Source organism: Melanerpes formicivorus, unplaced genomic scaffold (genome assembly GCF_026170545.1).
Source record: "Melanerpes formicivorus ecotype bairdi unplaced genomic scaffold, bMelFor1.0.p_v2 SCAF_132, whole genome shotgun sequence".
Classification (NCBI taxonomy): domain Eukaryota; kingdom Metazoa; phylum Chordata; class Aves; order Piciformes; family Picidae; genus Melanerpes; species Melanerpes formicivorus.
In genome coordinates, this window is record NW_027142484.1 from 381,190 (window position 1) to 403,870 (window position 22,681).

Genomic DNA, 22,681 nt, shown 5'->3' on the forward strand with positions numbered 1-22,681 from the left:
AAGATCACAAAGCATCATCCTACGAGCCAGCTGCCACCTGAGGAGGGTCTCAGGCACCACCTGAGCCAGGCCAGCAGCAAACCAGCCTGAGCATGGCCCTGGCACAGCACAGCGTCGGCACAACCACGGTCAAATCCCAGGCACTGCCCGCCAGCCATGCTGGGCAGCGTCTCTACCCCCCAAAGCACCCAAGGGGATGGAGTGACCCCTTCCAGGGGCAGGGGGCAGAGGGCACCCCAGGCAGCCCCCATCCCACCTGGTGGATCTCCTGCCAGCCGTTCTCGTCCACGCAGCCCAGCCGGGCATAGTCGTGCAGCAGCAGCTCACAGCAGTAGGGGTCCCCCCCCACCATGGCACTGTGGTAGAGGGGAGTCAGCCCCCGGCTGTCCTTGTAGTCAGGAGAGGCTCCCAGGTCCAGCAGGGTCTGCAAATGAAGCATCCACCTCACCCTGCAGCTTCAGAGGAGGGCAACAGAGCTGGGGAAGGGTCTGGAGAAGGAGGGGAAGGGTCTTGGGAGGAGCAGCTGAGGGAGCTGGGGGGGTTGAGTCTGGAGAGAAGGAGGCTGAGGGGAGACCTTCTGGCTCTCTACAGCTCCCTGCAAGGAGGCTGCAGCCAGGTGGGGGTTGGTCTCTTCTCCCAAAGAATAAAGGACAAGACAAGAGGAAATGGCCTCAGGTTGGCCCAGGGGAGATTGAAGTTGGCCATGAGGAACAATTTCTGCCCCTTGAGGCTTGTCCAGTCCTGGCCCAGGCTGCCCAGGGCAGTGTTGGAGTCCCCATCCCCTGGAGGGGTTTCCAAGCCATGGAGCTGTAGTGCTGAGGGCCATGGGTTGGTGGTGCCCTGGCAATGCTGGGGTAAAGCTCAGGCTCCATGAGCTTCAAGCTCTTTTCCAACCTGGAGGTGTTCAAGGCCAGGCTGGCTGAGGCCTGGAGTAACCTGGTCCAGTGGAAGATGTCCCTGCCCATGAGGGGGTGGCACAAGATGACCTTTGAGGAGCAGGCCCTGAAAGACCTTTGAGGGGTTGGCACTGGATGACCTTTGAGAGACTGGCACTGGATGACCACTGAGGGGTGGGCATGGGATGACCACTGAGGGGTGGTCACTGGATGACCACTGAGGGGTGGGCACTGGACAACCTTTGGGGGGTCAGCACTGGATGACCTCTGAGGGATCAGCAGTGGACAACCTTTGAGGGGTGGGCAGTGGGCGGTGTGCGAGGGGTGGGCAGGGGGCGGCGTGTGAGGGGTGGGCGGTGTGCGAGGGGTAGGCAGTGGGTGGCGTGTGAGAGGTGTCAGTGGGCAGTGTGTGAGGGGTGGGCAGTGGGCAGTGTGTGAGCGGTGGGCAGTGGGCGGTGTGTGAGCGGTGGGCAGTGGGCAGTGTGTGAGCAGTGGGCAGTGGGCGGCGTGTAAGGGGTGGGCAGTGGGTGGCGTGTGATGGGTGGGCAGTGGGTGGCATGTGAGAGGTGTCAGTGGGCGGTGTGTGAGGGGTGGGCAGTAGGCAGTGGGCGGTGTGTGAGGGGTGGGCAGTGGGCAGTGTGTGAGCGGTGGGCAGTGGGTGGCGTGTAAGAGGTGGGCAGTGGGTGGCGTGTGAGAGGTGTCAGTGGGCAGAGTGTGAGGGGTGGGCAGTGGGCGGCGTGTAAGGGGTGGGCAGTGGGTGGCATGTGAGAGGTGTCAGTGGGCAGTGTGTGAGGGGTGGGCAGTGGGTGGCGTGTGAGGGGTGGGCAGTGGGTGGCGTGTGAGGGGTGGGCAGTGGGTGGCGTGTGAGAGGTGTCAGTGGGCAGTGTGTGAGGGGTGGGCAGTGGGTGGCATGTGAGAGGTGTCAGTGGGCAGTGTGTGAGGGGTGGGCAGTGGGTGGCATGTGAGAGGTGTCAGTGGGCAGTGTGTGAGGGGTGGGCAGTAGGCGGTGTGTGAGCGGTGGGCAGTGGGTGGCGTGTGAGGGGTGGGCAGGGGGCGGCAGTGGGCGGCGGCGGTGCGGGGGGCAGGAGCGGTGCCCGCGCATGGGGCAGGAGCGGCGCTCACCAGCAGGGCGGCGTGGTTGCGGCAGCGCACGGCGCGGTGCAGGGCGGTCATGCCCTCGCGGGTGCGGAAGTCGAGGTGCGCTCCCCCGTTGCGCAGCGCCTTGATGGTCTCGCTGCTCAGCTCCAGCTGCGCCGCCGCCGTCAGCGGACACTCTGCGGGACACGGAGGTGCGGCCGTGAGACCCCGCGCCCGGCCAGCCCCGCACCCACGCCAAGGGGCTGCGGCCCCTCCCGAGAAGGGCAACGGAGCTGGGGAAGGGTCTGCAGAAGGAGAAGGGTCTGGAGGGCTTGTGAGGAGAGGCTGAGGGAGCTCCAGCAAGGCCAGGTCCTTCCCCCTGTTCCACCCAAGGGTGGTCCTGAGCCCAGGACTGCCCCCAGCTCTCTGTCGCCGTGGGCTGAGTGGCACAGGGGCTGCCTGGGAGGTGTGGGTGGGAGTCCTGCAGAAGGCAGCAGGGGGAACCTGGTGGCAGCTCAACTGAGGGCAGAAGATCCCTCTCTGGGTCTTGTGCTGCAGCAATGAGTTCAGCTTTGGGCCACTCACTCCAAGAAGGGCATGGAGGGGCTGGAGTGGGGCCAGAGAAGAGCAACAGAGCTGGGGAAGGGTCTGGAGGAGAAGGAGAAGGGTCTGGAGGACTCATGAGGAGCAGCTGAGGGACCTGAGACCAACCTTCTACCCAACACCTCCATGACCCCCAGGCCCAAAGTGCCACTACTTGGTTTTTGAAGCCCTCCAAGGACTGCACTGAGTCTGACCACAGGAGAGGACCAAGCTGCCCATGCGGAGGCTTCTCCTAGCAGTAAGCAGGAGGTGGTGGGACAGGCACCACCAGGCACAGCCAGCATTTCTCCTCAGTGACTTCTGGCTCTCTTCTCACACCGTGCTGGGGCCACTCTCCCACTGCTGCATGTGGCTGTAGCAGACCTCTTTGTAAATGCCCCCAGCTCCTCCTGCTGCTTTCCAGGAAGGCCAGCAGGCTGCAGGTGGGATGGCAACAAGCCTGAGCTGAGCAGGATCAAGGACAACCACCCACAAACAATTGCTGCCTCTGCTGAGTCCCCATCCTGCACTTCTGGAACCAGCTTTGGAGCTGCCTGCTACCTGCCGGGACACAGGAGCCACCAACATGTCCTGACACCATGATGGTGGTGGAACAAGTTTCCCAGGGAGGCAATTGAGGCCCCATCCCTGGAGCTATTCCAGGTGAGGCTGGACAAGGCTCTGAGCAACCTGATCCAGTGGAGGATGTCCCTGCTGAGTGCAGGGGGTTTGGACTGGATGAGCTTTGGAGGTCCCTTCCGACCCCATTCTATGATCTTCTCCAGCAGCTCCCTGCAGAGTAACTCACTCTGGGAAGCTGAAACCAACCCAAACCATTCCCTGATTCCATCAGAGGAAGGCTGGGGAAAATCCCTTTAAAGAAGGAGTGGAGGAGCTTGACCTTTCTTTAATGAAGGGAAGAAAGATGGAATGCTGCCTGGATTGCAATGGAGGAACACCTCCACGTGGAGCCAGGGCAGCACCAACCTGCTCCTTAACCTAGAAGATGGAGCAGGAGACAGCTGGAAGCTGAAGCACAGCACTTTACATGCCACCAGAGTTTTAAGTAGAGGGTCGTTAACCAACCAAGGCAGCACGGGCAAGGACCTGCTGCTCCCCCCCCCCCGCCCCAGTCAAGATTGATGCTAGCTGGAGAACGCACAGGCAGAGGGTGAGGAGCATCCTGTGGGGTACAGCAGGTCAGGCTGGATGTGGGACAGCTCCAGCTGGTCTTAAATCCAGGGACCCACAATTCCTGACCAGCAGGTTCATAGATCCCTAGAATGGGTTGCGTTGGAAGAGACCTTAAGGACCATCCAGTTCCAACCCCCCTGCCACAGGCAGGGACACCTCTCACTAGACACCTTCCACCTTGACCACCTGGGCATCTCCACCACTTGGCCACTGAGGAAAGACTGTGAGAAGTGGCTTTGCCCACCTTAGAAGAGCAACTCAAAGAGGTTGGTGTCAATTCTCCCACCAGCCCACTCTGGGAAGGTCAAGGACATCTTCCTTCCTTTGCCAACCCCCCCACAAATGCTCAACACCTCAGGGCTCATTCCTGATCCTCTCAGCACAAAGCAGCATAGGGAAGAGCCTTGGCTGGAAGTAGGGTTAGAAAAACTCTTGGGCTGTGTCACCCTCTCCATGCCCACCACAGAGACCAAAGCAAGTGCTGGGCTGGGCTTGCACAAGAACCAGACTCCAGCAGTGAGTTGTCCACTCTCCTTCTGACCTAACAGCTCAGCTTCATAGAATGGAATACATGGAATACACAGAATAAACCAGGTTGGAAGAGACCTTCAAGATCATCTAGTCCAACCCATCAACCAAGCCAATCCACCTAAACAACTAACCCATGGCACCAAGCACCCTATCAAGTCTCCTCCTGAACACCTCCAATGACGGTGACTCCAACACCTCCCCAGGCAGCCCATTCCAATGGGCAATCACTCTCTCTGTGTAGTACTTCTTCCTAACATCCAACCTAAACCTTTCCTGGCGCAGCTTGAGACTGTGTCCTCTTGTTCTGGTACTGGCTGCCTGGGAGAAGAGACTAACATCCGCCTGTCTACAACCTCCCTTCAGGTAGTTGTAGAGAGCAATGAGGTCTCCCCTGAGCCTCCTCCTCTCCAGGCTAAGCAACCCCAGGTCCCCCAGCCTCTCCTCACAGGGCTGTGTTCCAAGCCCCTCCCCAGCTTTGTTGCCCTTCTCTGGACACCTTCCAGCAAGTCAACCTCCTTCCTAAACTGAGGGGCCCAGAACTGGACACAGGACTCAAGGTGTGGCCTAACCAGTGCAGTGTATAGGGGCAGAATGACCTCCCTGCTCCTGCTGGCCACACTGTTCCTGATGCAGGCCAGGATGCCATTGGCCCTCTTGGCCACCTGGGCACACTGCAGGCTCATGTTCAGCCTACCATCAACCAGTACCCCCAGGTCCCTCTCTGCCTGGCTGCTCTCCAGCCACTCTGACCCCAGCCTGTAGCACTGCATGGGGTTGTTGTGGCCAATGTGCAGAACCTGGCACTTGGATGTGTTCAATCTCATGCCCTTGGACTCTGCCCATCTGTCCAGCCTGTCCAGGTCCCTCTGCAGAGCCTCTCTACCCTCCAGCAGATCAACTCCTGCCCCCAGCTTGGTGTCATCTGCAAATTTACTGATGATGGACTCAATGCCCTCCTCCAGATCATCAATGAAGATATTGAACAGGATGGGGCCCAGCACTGATCCCTGGGGCACACCACTAGTGCCTGGCTGCCAGCTGGATGTGGCACCATTCACCACCACTCTCTGGGCTCAGCCTCCAGCCAGTTCCTAACCCAATGCAGTGTGCTCCCATCCAAGCCAGGGGCTGACAGCTTGGCCAGGAGTTTGCTGTGGGTGACAGTGTCAAAGGCCTTGCTGAAGTCCAGGTAGACTACATCCACAGCCTGCCCCACATCCACCAGGCAGTCACCTGGGCATAGAAGGAGATCAGGTTGGTCAGGCAGGACCTGCCCTTCCTAAATCCATGCTGGCTGGGCCTGATCCCTTGGCCATCCTGTAAATGCTGTGTGATTGCATCACTGCTTTCACCCTTGCTTCCCAACCACATCCAAGTGACTGCTTGGCTCAGCTGCTTCTCCTTCCTCTCTCCTCCTTCTCTGTGTCTCTCAGTGCTCAAGAGCCTGCTCCTGGCCCTCTGTGGAGCAACATCTAGGTTCAAAGCCCCATCAGACCCAAACCACTCACAGCATCTTCCACTAGCTGAAGGGTTCCTCCAAGAAGGCTGCAGAGGGACTATTCCCAAAGGCCTGCAGGGACAGGACCCGGGGCAATGCTTTGAAATGAGAGCAGAGCAGATTTAGATTGGAGGTGAGGAACAAGTTCTGCCCCACAAGGATGGTGGAACACAGGAACAGGTTGCCCAGGGAGGTGGTTGAGGCTCCAGCCCTGGGGATATTCCAGGTGAGGCTGGACAAGGCCCCAGGCAGCCTGATCTAGTTGGGGATATCCCTGCTGAGTGCAGGGGGGTTGGGCTGGATGAGCTTTGGAGGTCCCTTCCAACCCCATTCTGTGATCCTATGATCTTCTCCAGCAGCTCTCTGCAGAGTAACTCACTCTGGGAAGCTGAAGCAGCTCCAGAAGAGGAGAGAGAACTTTCTTGGTAAGGAAAGATCCCTCCAATTGTTTGGAAGGTCTTGGGCAAAGCCCAAAGGCACCCAGAGCCGAGCTGCAGGGTGGGCAGCCTTGCTGCTTGCATGTTCTCAGCTGGTTTTGACGGGAGCAGCTGTTCCTCAGGACACCCTGGCAGGTTCAGACAGAGGTGGCACCGACAACCAAACAGCACAGACACTCCTGGACGCTGCTCCAAGGCTTCTTGCCAGGCTTTGGCTGCCCCACCTGCCATCTCCCCAGCCCAGGAGCTGGCAGAGACGGCTGGCATGGAGGAGGAGAGATGTCAGCGGTGACTCCACCACCTGGTCTCAGTGCTGAAATGTGCTCTGGACACATGGAACTGCCAAGTGCAGAGGAACCCAGAGCTGCAGGAACAACCTGACAGCCACCCCCCAGCTGAACCAGAGACACAACAAATTAACCACCAGCTTGGGAGCCCGCTCAGGGGCTCGGCAGGTGCCCACCACTCAACACGCCAGGACCAACCCTGACGCAGACACCACCAAGCTGCCTCCCTTCAGCACCTCAGCAGCAGTGACTGCTCTCAGAAGAGGAGCAGGAGACTTCACAGAGGGCAGGTGGGGAGAGGTCCTCCCTCACTGCCCCATCAGGAAGGGAAAGGTGCTGGATCTGAGGCTCACTGCTCACCACCTGCACCCTGCTGCCAGCCCAGCAGCCCCCAGGCTTCTCTGGGGTGATTTTTGCTCACAGAGAGAGGAGAGAGAAAAAATAAAGGAAAAGAAGAAAACTAAGAAAACTGAGGGAACCTGAGACCAAGATTTTATCTTCTGGTTTCAGACACATCACTTCCCACAAAGGCCTCCAAGCCAGCCACCCTCTCCAGACTGCCACCATGTTCTCTGGACACTCTCTTCCCCAGCTCTGCTCTGCCACCCACCTCCCTCTCTTCAGGAGCCAGCCTCACCTCCAGTATCTGGATCATGGAAGTTGGGGTCCAGTCCCTTCTCCAGCATCCTGCAGACCTTCTCCACGTTTAGCATCTGCACATACTCCATGAACTTCTTCAGGTTGGCCTGCAGCCAGGACACAGGCAGGAGAAGACACAACACACAGGGTTAACCCCCTCAGCTTGAGGAAAGAAGCCACCAGGGACCTCTGGCCAGGCAGGAGGCACCCCAAGGAAATCAGCAGGCACAATGGGGCAGCACCCACCAGAAACCAGGGCACCTGAACGTGGCCACAAACCCACATGGCCCTTTCCAGACCCTCCCCTCGAGGCTGGGGTGGGCACATCAGCTGGCTAGGGATGCTGTGGTGCCCAGCTGAGGAACTCCAACACCTTGTGGTGGGTCCCAAACTCATCCTAAGGATGTTTCACAGCCTGGTGAGCTTCCAGTACATCAAAGCACAGATGAAGCTCCTCACACACTTTTGTCATCACCCAGTTTGATCTCCATGAGGCTTTGTTCTTGGGGTGACTTTCTGCTTTTGGCCAAAGACCAACACTTCTTGTCCCAAGAGGACCAGGAGCCCAAAGCCTCTCCTCTGTGCCCATCTGGATTCTTGCCTTCTTGTCCCAAGAGGACCAGCAGCTTGTCCAGGGGCACAATGGCCGGGGGGGATTGGAAGGATCCACAGGAGACTCCACAACCTCTCAGGGCAGCCTGCTCCAGGCCTCCAGCACCCTCACACCAAACAGGTTGCTCCTGATGGAACCTCCTGGCTTCCACTTGCTGGCCCTTGGCCCTTGTGCTGTCCCTGCGCACCACTGAGCAGAGCCTGGCCCCAGCCTCTTGCTCCCCAGCCTTTATCTACTGATGAGGAGTGCCCATGTGGACAGTTCATGGACATCTGCCTGCAGCCCCTCAGAGCAGCTTCAATTGGTTTGGCCAAAGTGGCTCCTTCCTGACAGCTGCTGCAGCCACACCTGAGGTGCCCAACACCTGAACCACCACCAAGGCACAGGGCCAGCAGGTCAACAGAGGGGATTCTGCCTCTCTGTTCTGCTGAGACCCCCCCTGCAGTGCTGGGGCAGCTCTGGGGTCCTCAGCACAGTACAGACAGGGACCTGGTGGAGCAGGGCCAGAGGAGGCCACAGCCATGCTGGAAGCCCTCTGCTGTGGGGCCAGGCTGGGAGAGTTGGGGTTGTTCAGCCTGGAGAAGAGAAGGCTCCAGGGAGACCTTCTGGTAGCCTTGCAGTGCTGAGCTGAAAGCTGGGGACAGAGTTCTGAGCAGGGCTGTTGTGCCAGGAGCAGGGGTGAGGGTTTGGCACTCAGAGAGGGAGCTTCAGTGGAGAGAAGGGAGAAATGTTTGCCCCTGAGGGTGGTGAGAGCCTGGCCCAGGCTGCCCAGAGAGGTGGGAGCTGCCCCATGCCTGGCACCATCCCAGGTGAGGTTGTCTGGGGCTGTGAGCAGCCTGCTCTGGTTGGGGATGTCCCTGCTGCCTGCAGGGGGTTGGAGTGGAGGAGCTTTGGAGGTCTCTTCCACCCCAGCCCCTCCTGTGACTCCCTGGCCCATGGCTACTACACAGGTGATGGCAAGTCCTCAGGAGCTGCTGGCCCCCTGGCAGACATCTCCAGTCCTCCTCCAGCAGGCTCTGCCTCACTGCCCAGGACCATGAGTCACACTTCTGGTGCCAGGAAGATCCTCAGAGCTTTCCACATCAGCTGCCTGGAGCTGCTTCTGCCACCAGACAGAGGCCTCCTGACTTTTACCTTCCTGAGCCAAACCTGAACCCTGAGAAGCAGCATTTTGTTTCTCTGCCCACCAGACACTGAGGAGCTGCTCCTGCCCACCAGACACTGAGGAGCTGCTCCTGCCCACCTGACACTGAGGAGCTGCTCCTGCCCTCCTGACACTGAGGAGCTGCTCCTGCCCTCCTGACACTGAGGAGCTGCTCCTGCCCACCAGACACTGAGGAGCTGCTCCTGCCCACCTGACACTGAGGAGCTGCTCCTGCCCTCCTGACACTGAGGAGCTGCTCCTGCCCACCAGACACTGAGGAGCTGCTCCTGCCCACCAGACACTGAGGAGCTGCTCCTGCCCACCTGACACTGAGGAGCTGCTCCTGCCCTCCTGACACTGAGGACCTCCTCCTGCCCACCAGACACTAAGGAGCTGCTCTTGCCCACCAGACACTGAGGACCTCCTCCTGCCCACCTGACACTGAGGACCTCCTCCTGCCCTCCTGACACTGAGGACCTCCTCCTGCCCTCCTGACACTGAGGAGCTGCTCTTGCCCACCAGACACTAAGGAGCTGCTCCTGCCCACCTGACACTGAGGAGCTGCTCTTGCCCACCAGACACTAAGGAGCTGCTCCTGCCCACCTGACACTGAGGACCTCCTCCTGCCCACCTGACACTGAGGACCTCCTCCTGCCCACCAGACACTGAGGACCTCCTCCTGCCTACCACCCGTGGAGGATGCTGCAGACCAAGAGCACTTTTCCACTCCACATGGGGATGCCACCAATCAAGCCCTGAGCCAGCACTTGGAGTGGACCCCAACCAACGCCAGGAGGCCACACTGGAGCCAGGGGTGGGTGGCAGCCCCTGGCTGGGGGCAGGGGAGGCCTCCTCCTCAATGCCACCATTGTGCTCTGCGTGCACTCAGTGACTCCACCACACCACACCACAGAGCTTGTCTGCTGCAGGCCTCTCAGGAACTCTGTCGGTGCCAGGCTGCCCCTGCAGGGCTGAGCAGGCACTGCCATGGCTTGATGGATCCTTCAGCTTCCCCCCGAGCCACACCGAGCCCCAAACCTGGCATGGGTCACCACCACTGCTGAACCTTCTGGTAGAAGCTGGGAGTCACCAGCTGGCTTCCAGTCTCACCTTGGTATGCAGCTTGGCAAACTGCTTGTCGTCCAGCAGGGTCTGGGTGTACACACGTCTCTTGTAGCGGAACTGCAGGGGAGGAGAGGCAGCGCTGGGACACGGCCCCAGAGCAGAGACTGGGACACGGCCCCCAGTGCAGACACTGCGCTGGGACACGGCCCCCAGAGCACAGACTGTGCTGGGACACGGCCCCCAGAGCACAGACTGGGACACGGCCCCCAGAGCACAGACTGTGCTGGGACACGGCCCCAGAGCAGAGACTGTGCTGGGACACGGCCCCCAGAGCAGAGACTGGGACACGGCCCCCAGAGCAGAGACTGGGACACGGCCCCCAGTGCAGAGACAGCGCTGGGACACGGCCCCCAGAGCAGAGACTGCGCTGGGACACGGCCCCCAGAGCACAGACTGAGCTGGGACACGGCCCCCAGAGCAGAGACTGAGCTGGGACACGGCCCCCAGAGCAGAGACTGGGACACGGCCCCCAGAGCAGAGACTGAGCTGGGACACGGCCCCAGAGCAGAGACTGCGCTGGGACACGGCCCCCAGAGCAGAGACTGCGCTGGGACACGGCCCCAGAGCAGAGACTGAGCTGGGACACGGCCCCAGAGCAGAGACTGAGCTGGGACACGGCCCCCAGAGCAGAGACTGCGCTGGGACACGGCCCCAGAGCAGAGACTGAGCTGGGACACGGCCCCCAGAGCAGAGACTGGGACACGGCCCCCAGTGCAGAGACAGCGCTGGGACACGGCCCCCAGAGCAGAGACTGAGCTGGGACACGGCCCCCAGAGCACAGACTGTGCTGGGACACGGCCCCAGAGCACAGACTGAGCTGGGACACGGCCCCAGAGCAGAGACTGAGCTGGGACACGGCCCCCAGTGCAGAGACAGCGCTGGGACACGGCCCCCAGAGCAGAGACTGAGCTGGGACACGGCCCCCAGAGCACAGACTGTGCTGGGACACGGCCCCAGAGCAGAGACTGAGCTGGGACACGGCCCCCAGAGCACAGACTGTGCTGGGACACGGCCCCAGAGCAGAGACTGAGCTGGGACACGGCCCCCAGTGCAGAGACAGCGCTGGGACACGGCCCCCAGAGCAGAGACTGAGCTGGGACACGGCCCCAGAGCAGAGACTGAGCTGGGACACGGCCCCCAGAGCAGAGACTGCGCTGGGACACGGCCCCCAGAGCAGAGACTGAGCTGGGACACGGCCCCCAGAGCAGAGACTGCGCTGGGACACGGCCCCCAGAGCAGAGACTGAGCTGGGACACGGCCCCCAGAGCAGAGACTGAGCTGGGACACGGCCCCCAGAGCAGAGACTGAGCTGGGACACGGCCCCCAGAGCACAGACTGAGCTGGGACACGGCCCCCAGAGCAGAGACTGAGCTGGGACACGGCCCCCAGAGCACAGACTGAGCTGGGACACGGCCCCCAGTGCAGAGACTGCGCTGGGACACGGCCCCCAGAGCAGAGACTGAGCTGGGACACGGCCCCCAGAGCACAGACTGAGCTGGGACACGGCCCCCAGAGCACAGACTGCGCTGGGACACGGCCCCCAGAGCAGAGACTGAGCTGGGACACGGCCCCAGAGCAGAGACTGAGCTGGGACACGGCCCCCAGAGCAGAGACTGCGCTGGGACACGGCCCCAGAGCAGAGACTGGGACACGGCCCCCAGAGCAGAGACTGAGCTGGGACACGGCCCCCAGAGCAGAGACTGAGCTGGGACACGGCCCCCAGAGCAGAGACTGAGCTGGGACACGGCCCCCAGAGCAGAGACTGAGCTGGGACACGGCCCCAGAGCAGAGACCGCTGGGACACGGCCCCCAGAGCAGAGACTGAGCTGGGACACGGCCCCCAGAGCACAGACTGTGCTGGGACACGGCCCCCAGAGCAGAGACAGCAGAGGGACAGAGCCTCCAGAGCAGAGATTGCAGAGGGACAGAGCCTCCAGAGCAGAGACAGCAGAGGGACAGAGCCCCCAAAGCAGAGACAGCAGAGGGACAGAGCCCCCAAAGCAGAGACAGCAGAGGGACAGAGCCCCCAGAGCAGATACAGCAGAGGGAACAGAGCCTCCAGAGCAGAGACAGCAGAGGGAACAGAGCCCCCAAAGCAGAGACAGCAGAGGGACAGAGCCCCCAAAGCAGAGACAGCAGAGGGACAGAGCCTCCAGAGCAGATACAGCAGAGGGACAGAGCCCCCAGAGCAGATACAGCAGAGGGACAGAGCCCCCAGAGCAGATACAGCAGAGGGACAGAAACCCCAGAGCAGAGACTGCAGAGGGAACAGAGCCTCCAGAGAGCAGACAGCACAGGGACAGAGACCCCAGAGCAGAGACAGCAGAGGGACAACACCCTCTGAGAACATCAGACAGCAGATGGACAAAGTCCTCTGGGAACATCAGATGGACAAAGCTCTCTGGGAACATGAGATGGACAAAGCTCTCTGGGAACATCAGGCACAAGGTGGTCAATGCCTTCCAGAACATCAGACAGCAGATGGACAAAGCCCTTCTATGTCTTTCTTAAGAGGTGGCAGCAGAGCTCTCTGAGGCTTTGGGACTTTTCCAAGGGGATTCTCCAGCCCTCAGCTGCTGTCCTCACCAAGCTCTGAAGAAGGGAGCTGGCACCTCACCAAGATCTGTGCCAGGCTGCAGGCAGATGCCCGCTGGAGGGCACTGAGCAACACAAACCCAGTGCCCTAGAGCCATGCAGGAGGCTGCTGCCCTGTGGCTTTATCTGAAGCATTCCTCAGGCTGCTCCAAAGGGGGTTGTGTGCCAGCACTGGTGCTGCTCTGCCCATCCAAACCAGGCAGGATGAGAAGCCTGGAAAGGCTTAGTATGGAAGGGACCTCAGAGCTCATCTCCTCCAAGCTCCCCACCATGGGCACGGACACCTCACAGCTAGACTCAGCTGCTCAAGGCTTCACCCAGCCTGGCCTTCAACACCCTCAGGCAGGAGGCAGCCACAGCCTCCCTGGGCAGCCTGTGCCAGACTTTCACCAACCTTGTACTCAAGAACTTCCTCAGCTCCAGTCTAACCCTACTCTCCCTCAGATTCAAACCATTCCCCCTTGGCCTGTCTCTAGACACCCTCAGGAAAAGTCCCTCTGCAGCCTTCCTGCAGGATCCCTTCAGGTACTGGCAGGCAGCTCTGAGGTGCCCCCAGAGCCTTCTCCAGGCTGAACACCCGCAGCTCTCTCAGCCTGTGCTCACAGCAGAGCTGCTCCAGCCCTTGGATCAACTTTGTGGCCTCCTCTGGACTCTCTCCAGCAGCTCTGAGTCCTTCTTCTGCTGGGGACATCAGAACTGGAGGCAGTGTTGGAGGTGAAGTCTCAGCAGAGCAGAGTCAAGGGGCAGAATCCCCTCTCTTGCCCTGCTGCCCACACTGCTCTGGCTGCAGCCCAGCACACAGCTGCCTGCTGGGCTGCAGGAGGGCACTGCTGGCTCCTGGGGAGCTGCTCAGCAACAAAATCCCCCAAAGTCTCTTTCTTCAGAGCTGCTCTCCACCCACTCTGCATCCAGCCTGGATTTGAGTCTGGGACTGGCCTAACCCAACTGCAGGACTTTGCACTTGGCCTTGTTGAGCCTCATGCAGTTGGCATTTGCTCATCACTTCTCCAGCCTGTCAAGATCCTTCTGGATGGATCCCTGCCCTCCAGTGAGTCCAGCACACCACACAGCTTGGTGTTATCAGCAAGCTTGCTGAGGGTGCCCTGGGTGCCACTTTGTCACTTAACAAAGATTAGAGCAAGCAGTGGCACTCAGGCTGGCACTGGCACAGCTCCATGCAGCTTAAAGCTCCTAATGCTGCCCTAAAGGGACTTTGTGGGCAAAACGGAGCTCCAGGATGCCTGCTGTCAGCACCCACATGCAGGTCACTGGAGTCCCAGCACATCCAGCTGGGCTGTGACAGCCAACAGAGGCCCAAGGGACACTGCAGGTCACCTTAGTACTGCAGCTGAGTGCCACCACCTGAGCCCCAGCACAGAGAAAACCCTGCAGGGACTGGAAATGGTGAAAGCAAGCAGAGTGGGCAGCAGGGACAGGCAGGGGCTTTGCCACCCTACTCTGCTCTCCTGAGACCCCATCTGCAACACTGCCTCCAGTTCTGGTGCCCCCAGCAGAAGAGGGACATGGAGTTGATGAAGGGGGTCCAGAGGGGGCCACAAAGATGATCAGGGGGCTGCAGAACCTCCCCTGTGGGGACAGGCTGTGAGAGCTGGGGCTGTTCAGCCTGGAGAAAAGAAGGCTCTGGGAAGACCTTCTGGTGGCCTTCCAGTACCTGAAGGAGCTCCAGGAGAGCTGGGGAGGGACTTTGGACAACGGCTGGGAGTGCCAGGACAAGGGACATTGGCTTTGAGCTGGGAGAGAGGAGACTGAGAGTGGAGATGAAGAAATTCTTGGCAGTGAGGGTGGGGAGACACTGGAACAGGTTGCCCAGGGAGGCTGTGGATGTCTCCTCCCTGGAGGTATTCCAGGCCAGGCTGGATGAGGCCTTGAGCAACCTGGGCTGGTGCGAGGTGTCCCTGCCCATGCCAGGGGAGGTTGGCACTAGATGAGCTTTAAGATCCCTTCCAACCCAACCCATTCTGTGATTCCTGAAATAATTCAGGGGAGTTTCTGCCCTGCTGAGTTTTCTGGAGCAGCTCATCCTCACCACCCAGACAAGGTCCACGCAGGGATGGATGGCTGGATGCTGGTAAAGCTGCTGGTTGTGTTCCAGTCCCTACAGGGACATCAGACTCGAGTCCTTCAGCCTCCCATGGATACCTCTCCTGGAGATTTTCCCCCTGCAGCCTTCCCTCTCCTGCTGCAACCTCCCACAAGAGCCTCCGTGCCAGCAGAAAGGAAGGAATGGGGCTGCAGAGGGGCGGAAATGAGGGAGGCTGTGCCACAGGGCTCTGGCAGATGCTTGTGGAGCTCCCAGGCACAGTCACGAGCAAGGGAAATTCAGAGTCATCCACCTCAGCCTTCCCCTCAATGAGCTCCTCGTGAGTAAACAGACACCCACACAACGTCCTGCTGCTGCGAGGGACGGGGGGAAGGGGAGGAGGAGCAGGGGGGGAAAGGGGAGGAGGAGCTGGGGAGGAAAGGAAGAAGGAACAGGGGGGGAAAGGGGAGAAGGAACAGGGGGAAAGGGGAGAAGGAACTAGGAGGGAAAGGGGAGAAGGAGCTGGGGGGAAAAGGGGAGAAGGAGCTGGGGGGAAAAGGGGAGAAGGAGCTGGGGGGGAAAGGCAGAAGGAACAGAGGGGGAAAGGGGAGAAGGAACGGGGGGGAAAGGGGAGAAGGAACTAGGAGGGAAAGGGGAGAAGGAACCGGGGGAAAGGGGAGAAGGAACTAGGAGGGAAAGGGGAGAAGGAACTAGGAGGGAAAGGGGAGAAGGAGCTGGGGGGGAAAGGGGAGAAGGAGCTGGGGGGGAAAGGGGAGAAGGAACTAGGGGGGAAAAGGGGAGAAGGAACTGGATGGGGGGAAAGAGAGAAAGAACTGGATGGGGGGAAAGGAGAGAAGGAACCGGGGGGGAAAGGGAAGAAGGAACTAAGGGGGAAGGGGAGAAGGAACCGGGGGGGAAAGGGAAAAAGGAACTGAGGGGAAAGGGAAAAAGGAACTGAGGGGAAAGGGAAAAAGGAACTGAGGGGAAAGGGGAGAAGGAACTGGGGGGAAAGGGAAGAAGGAACTAAGGGGGAAGTGGAGAGGGAACTGGGGGAAAGGGGAGCGGGGGTACTGCTGGGCAGGGAGGGTATGCGGCATGTGGTACCTCCAGGTAGGGCACAGGGGTGTCGGGGTTCAGGGGGTACTCCCGCAGCAGCCGCTCCTCGTCCAGGAACTTGCCGGCGCGGCCATTGAAGGCCGGCTGGAAGAGGCCATAGTTGAGGACATCCTTCAGGCTGTGGTTGAGGGTGCAGAGGATGCGCTGCTTGGACACCCACACGGGCACCTCCGGGTTCAGCCGCAGACACTTCTGCCGAGACACAAACAGCTGGGGTGGGCATGGGCAGCGCCGCGCCTGGCACGCAGCAACACAGCTGCATCTGCTACACAGCTGCAGCGCTGTGCCTCACATGCAGCTGCATGGCCACATCTGGTACACAGCTGCAGCGCAGCGCCTCACATGCAGCTGCAGCGCAGCCTGGCACACAGCTGCACGGCCGCATCTGCTACACAGCTGCAGCGCCACGCCTGGCACGCAGCTGCACAGACACATCTGCTACACAGCTGCAGCGCCACGCCTGGCACGCAGCTGCACGGCCGCATCTGCTACACAGCTGCAGCGCCGCGCCTGGCACACAGCTGCACAGACGCATCTGGCACACAGCTGCAGCGCCGCGCCTGGCACGCAGCTGCACAGACGCATCTGCTACACAGATGCAGCGCCACGCCTGGCACGCAGCTGCACAGACGCATCTGCTACACAGATGCAGCGCCACGCCTGGCACGCAGCTGCACAGACGCATCTGCTACACAGATGCAGCGCCGCGCCTGGCACACAGCTGCACGGCCGCATCTGGTACGCAGCTGCAGCGCCGCGCCTGGCACACAGCTGCACAGACGCATCTGTCACATAGCTGCAGCGCCACGCCTAGCACACAGCTGCACGGCCGCATCTGCCACACAGCTGCAGCGCCGCGCCTGGCACACAGGTGCACAGACGCATCTGTCACACAGCTGCAGCGTCGCGCCTGGCACACAGCTGTACGGCCGCATCTGCTACACAGCTGCAGCCCCGCGCCTGGCACGCAGCTGCACAGACGCATCTGCTACACAGATGCAGCGCCATGCCTGGCACGCAGCTGCACAGACGCATCTGCTACACAGATGCAGCGCCACGCCTGGCACGCAGCTGCACAGACGCATCTGTCACATAGCTGCAGCGCCACGCCTGGCACACAGGTGCACAGACGCATCTGCCACACAGCTGCAGCGCCACGCCTGGCACACAGCTGCACAGACGCATCTGCTACACAGATGCAGCGCCGCGCCTGGCACACAGCTGCACAGACGCATCTGTCACATAGCTGCAGCGCCACGCCTGGCACACAGGTGCACAGACGCATCTGCTACACAGATGCAGCGCCATGCCTGGCACGCAGCTGCACAGACGCATCTGCTACACAGATGCAGCGCCACGCCTGGCACGCAGCTGCACAGACGCATCTGCTACACAGATGCAGCGCCACGCCTGGCACGCAGCTACACAGACGCATCTGCTACACAGATGCAGCGCCACGCCTGGCACACAGCTGCACAGACGCATCTGTCACATAGCTGCAGCGCCACGCCTGGCACACAGGTGCACAGACGCATCTGCCACACAGCTGCAGCGCCACGCCTGGCACACAGCTGCACAGACGCATCTGCTACACAGATGCAGCGCCGCGCCTGGCACACAGCTGCACAGACGCATCTGTCACATAGCTGCAGCGCCACGCCTGGCACACAGGTGCACAGACGCATCTGCCACACAGCTGCAGCGCCACGCCTGGCACACAGCTGCACAGACGCATCTGCTACACAGATGCAGCGCCGCGCCTGGCACACAGCTGTACGGCCGCATCTGCTACACAGCTGCAGCCCCGCGCCTGGCACGCAGCTGCACAGACGCATCTGCTACACAGATGCAGCGCCGTGCCTGGCACACAGCTGCATGGCCGCATCTGCTACACCGCTGCAGCACCGCACCTGGCACGCAGCAACACAGCCGCATCTGGTACACAGCTGCAGCGCTGCACCTGGCACACAGCTGCACAGCTGCATCGGGTACACAGATGCAGCGCTGCACCTGGCACACAGCTGCAAGCCCATCTGCTACACAGCTGCAGCCCCGCGCCTGGCACGCAGCTGCATGGCCGCATCTGTTACGCAGCTGCAGCACTGCGCCTGGCACGCAGATGCAGCACCGCCACGCCTGGCGTGCAGCTGCACAGCCACATCTGGCACACAGCTGCAGCACCGCATCTGGCACACAGCTGCAGCACTGTGGCCTGGCACGCAACTGCCCAGCCACATCTGGCACGCAGTTGCAGCAATACACCTGGCACACAGCTTCAAGGCTGCATCTGGCACACAGCTGCAGCAATGCACCTGGCACACAGCTGCAAGGCCGCATCTTGCACACAGCTGCACGGCCACATCTGGCACGCAGCTGCAGCACCACGGCCTGGCACACAGCTGCAGCACCACAGCCTGGCACATAGCTGAAGCAACACATCTGGCCCCACAGCTGCTGCACCGCATCTGGCTCCACAGCTGCAGCACCACAGCAGCAGCGGGGTCTCTCCCACAGTTGCAGCACCAAGTCCTGTCCCACAGCTGCAGCATCACATCTGTCCCCACAGCTGCAGCACCAAGCACAAAGCCTTGGGAACTACTCCTGAAAGGAAGGGAAGAGCTCCTCAACTTTCAGACAGCAGTGCTGGCTCCTGCTCCAGGCAGAAGGAGCTCAGAGCTCCAGCTTCAGTCCTCAGGAGGCAGAAGGAGCTCAGAGCTCCAGATTCAGTTCTCAAGAGGCAGAAGGAGCTCAGAGCTCCAGCTTCAGTCCTCAGGAGGCAGAAGGAGCTCAGAGCTCCAGATTCAGTTCTCAAGAGGCAGAAGGAGCTCAGAGCTCCAGCTTCAGTCCTCAGGAGGCAGAAGGAGCTCAGAGCTCCAGATTCAGTTCTCAAGAGGCAGAAGGAGCTCAGAGCTCCAGGTTCTGCCCACAGCAAGGCACAGGATGCCAGACAAGATCTATTCAGGAGCCACCCCACAATAAGGACAATAAAGAACTTGGGTCCAACAGTCCCTGAAGAAAGAAAGAGCCAAAAATTGCTCATCAAGGAGGACACCAAACGAGGCAGGGTTGAAAGGCACTGAAAAGCAGCAGCTTGAAAAGGCAACGTGCTCGTGGGCAGCAGGGAGCCCTGGTTTCATAACGTGGCTTTGGAAGCTGTGTTGTGCCAATTGTGTGGTGGGAATGGAAAGGAAGAAAAGCAGCCTCTGAGAGGTGCCTGCAGCAGGAAGGAGCAGTTCAGCCAAGCCAAGGCAGCTGAGGAGCCTATCAAAAGGCAAACCCAGGAGATGCCTCTCTGAATGGGGACCAAAAAGCACAATGCTGCCACAGCACAGTGACAATGAGGTCATCGAAGCCCACAACACACAGCCAGAGGAGGAGCCTGATGGAAGCTGGGTGAGGTCAGCAAGCACCCAAAGCATCAGAGTCACCCATGGAAAAGCCCTGGAGCTCCTCCCGTGAGGACCAGCTGCAGTAGGGGGGCAGCAGCACGGCAAAGGGCCTGGCAGAAAAGGGACAGATATTCTCCAGGAGCTGCAGGGGCACAGCAGGGCCTGAGGGCACAGCTGCTGGCCTCTGCCTGTGCTCCACACCAGGCAAACCCTCCCAGGAGCAGTGGAACAGCCCAGGCAGCAGATGCTGACACCCAGGAGCAGCTCAAAACCCTGGGCTGGGAACAGGACAGAGGATGTGACATTTACAGTGCTGGACAATCTCCCATGTTGTGGAGTCATGCCTGCCCCTGGGGAGCAGAGCCTGGAGGAAGCCCACACCCAGCAGAAGAAGGCTGGGCTGCTGCCAGCACACATAGGGGGTTCCAAAATGTCCTCAGAAAGGTCCCTTGCTGCCATCAACTAAAGTGCCAGGAGCAAGAAAGCTCTTTTCTGGGTCCTCAGCAAGCCAGGGATCACAGAGTCAGCTTGGTTAGGAGAGACCTCTATGGGCAGAGTCCAACCCTTGACCCAGCACTGCCAGGGCTCCACCAACCCATGGCCCTCAGCACTACAGCTCCATGGCCTGGAAACCCCTCCAGGGATGGGGATTCCAACACTGCCCTGGGCAGCCTGTGCCAGGCCTGGACAACCCTCAAGGGGCAGAAGTTGTTTCCTATGGCCAACTTCAATCTCTCCTGGGGCAACCTGAGGCCATTTCCTCTTGTCCTATCATTTATTCCTCAGGAGAAGAGTCCAACCCCCACCTGGCTGCAGCCTCCTTGCAGGGAGCTGTAGAGACCCAGAAGGTCTCCACCTAGCCTCCTTTTCTTCAGGCTCAACTACCCCAGCTCCCTCAGCTGCTCCTCACAAGTTCTCCAGACCCTTCCCCAGCTCTGTTGCCCTCCTCTGGACCTGCCCCAGCCTCTCAATGTCCTTTTTGGAGTGAGAGGTCTACAACTGACCCCAGGATTCCAGCTGTGGCCTCAGCAGTGCCCAGTGCAGGGGGACAATCCCTGCCCTGATTCTGCTGGCTGCTGTTTCTGCTGTTGACTTTCTTGGCCACCTGGGCACACAGCCCAGTAGTAGGAAGGTAGCAAACAAAGGTGAAGGTCACCCAGACAGGTTTCCTGCCACAGCTGCAGCAGCAGAGTCACAAGGGGCCCGTGCTGGGATCTGGGGTAAAGTGGTGCAGCAAGGGCTGCTGTGACCCTCACCACTTGGCAGCACATCCAGATCTCCCCCACGTGCAGGGCTGGGAAACAACAGCAACAGGAAGAAGGCAAAGGGAAAAAAAGACAAAGGTGAGCAGAGGCACCGCGGGGTCTGCACGGGAGGAACACCTCACAGCCAGGCTCAGAGGGGCCCAGGGGGGTCCTGCAGAGCTCCAAGTGACACCAGGAGCTGCAGGGACCCCAGGTGTGGAACAAAGAGACCCAGTAACTGCTCCAGCTGTCCTCACCAGACAGTGCTGGCCTTTATCCAGCTGCACCTCTCTCCTCCCCAGCTCCTCGTTCACAGCCTGTCCCCTCCAGCAGCAGCCCCTGCAGCAACCTGGGACCAGCACCTTGTGTATGCTGGCAGCACAGCAGGAGTTTTGTGGGCTGAGGTCACCTCCTGAGGAAAGCTCTGGCCCTGCCATCTCCAGACCACGCTGGGAGAAGCTGCCTCCACCAAAAGGAAGCAAGATTATGAGCAAAGGGAGTCTCTCAGCTGCCAGCAGGAAAGCACCCAGAGCTGGAGCCCCTGCTGCAGATAACAAAGGGTTCCAGCTCTGGGGGCTTTCCAGGCTGGAAGGATGTGGCTGACCTGTGTCACCTCCAGAAGCTGCTGCCTGTGACAGGAAGCCATCAGTGACTTCTGCTCAAGAGAGTCCAAGAGCTCCCTGGTCCAACCCCACTTGGAGCACAAGTTCTAACCCAGGAGGAAAACTCCTACCAGGGCAGGCTGGGAGGGCTGGGGGTGTTCAGCTTGGAGAAGAGAAGGCTCCAGGGAGACCTTAGAGCTGCCTGCCAGTAGCTGAAGGGCCTCCAGGAGAGCTGGAGAGGGACTGGAAGCAAAGGCCTGGAGAGAGAGGACAAGGGGCAATGGCTTCAAACTGGAAGAACCTCAACTGAGATTAGATATTAGGAGGAAATTCTTCCCCAGGAGGGTGGAACAGGTTGCCCAGAGGAGGCAACCTCCTGGTTGTGGAGGCTCCAAACCTGGAAGTGTTCCAAGATAGGTTGTGTGGGGACTTGAGCAACTTGCTCCAGTGTGAGGTGTCCCTGCCTGGGACACCAGGGGCAGTGGGGTTGGAACTGGATGATCCTTGAGGGTCCCTTCCAACCCAAACTGTTCTATGGTTTTAGGACTGATGGGGGACAACACATCCTCTAGTCCCAACTAGCCAGAGCTCCAGAGGAGATACTGCTGCCACCAGCACAGCTTGAAGTGGAGCACAGCCCTGTGAGGAGAGGCTGAGGGAGCTGGGGTTGCTTAGCCTGGAGAAGAGGAGGCTCAGGGGAGACCTCATTGCTCTCTACAACCACCTGAAGGGAGGTTGTAGCCAGGTGGGGGTTGGTCTCTTCTCCCAGGCACCCAGCACCAGAACAAGAGGACACAGTCTCAAGCTGTGCCAGGGGAGGTTTAGGCTGGATGTGAGGAATTAGTTCTTCATAGAGAAAGAGATTGCCCATTGGAATGTGCTGCCCAGGGAGGTGGTGGAGTCATCATCACTGGAGGGGTTTAAAAAGAGCCTGGATGAGGCACTTGGTGCCATGGTTTAGTTGATTAGATAGTGCTGGGTGAGAGGTTGGACCTGATGATCTCAAAGGTCTCTTCCAACCTGGTCTATTCCATTCCATTCCATTCCATTCCATTCCATTCCATTCCATTCCATTCCATTCCAAATCAAGTGGATGTTTAAAGAGATTCCAGTGCTGATTAACTCCCAGCCACCCACTCAGGAGAACCTCTCACACACACACACACACACCTTACACAGCAGCTGTGTCAGCAGCCACCTTGCACAGGAAGGGCTGCTGAGGAGCACAGCCACCAGCTGGTTCTACCCATGGAGAAGGCAGCAGAGAGGGAAAGGGGAAGTGTTGGAACTGTAAATCAAGCTGACCCCACCAGGGAGCCCCAGACAGGTTAAAGGGATGGCTGTTACCTGCAGAGCTCAGGTTAAGGAGATGACAATTACCTGCAGAGATCAGGTTAAAGGGATGACTGTCACCTGCAGAGCTCTGGGGAGGTCCTCTGCATGCCTCACTGCCACCTCTCTAACCTGGGATCAGCAGGGAAATGAGAAGCTTCAGCTCTGCCTAGGGCTGGAGATAAAAAAAGAGCCACACAGAGCCAAGCTGCTTCTGGAGAAGAGACAATAAGCTCTTCTCAGCCAGCACCAAGGCTGGGAAGTCCTCCTTGGCCAGACAGGTCCTACACATCCAACTGCTGAGTATGAAGGGGCAAATTAAATCAGTTTTGATGAAAG

General features: G+C 59.9%; 1 protein-coding gene across 2 annotated transcripts in view; it reads right to left on the bottom strand.

The window, feature by feature from the left end:
* Positions 1–22,681, bottom strand: part of SHANK3 (SH3 and multiple ankyrin repeat domains 3) — a 253,022-nt gene that overhangs the window by 179,153 nt on the left and 51,188 nt on the right. For both annotated transcript variants that reach the window (XM_068168106.1, XM_068168105.1), the window contains exons 4-8: positions 15,764–15,967; positions 10,009–10,080; positions 7,140–7,248; positions 2,019–2,170; positions 257–424 (exon numbers count right to left, since the gene is read on the bottom strand). In XM_068168106.1, coding sequence (XP_068024207.1) covers positions 257–424; positions 2,019–2,170; positions 7,140–7,248; positions 10,009–10,080; positions 15,764–15,967 — 705 coding nt within the window. The remainder of the gene's footprint in view (positions 1–256; positions 425–2,018; positions 2,171–7,139; positions 7,249–10,008; positions 10,081–15,763; positions 15,968–22,681) is intronic.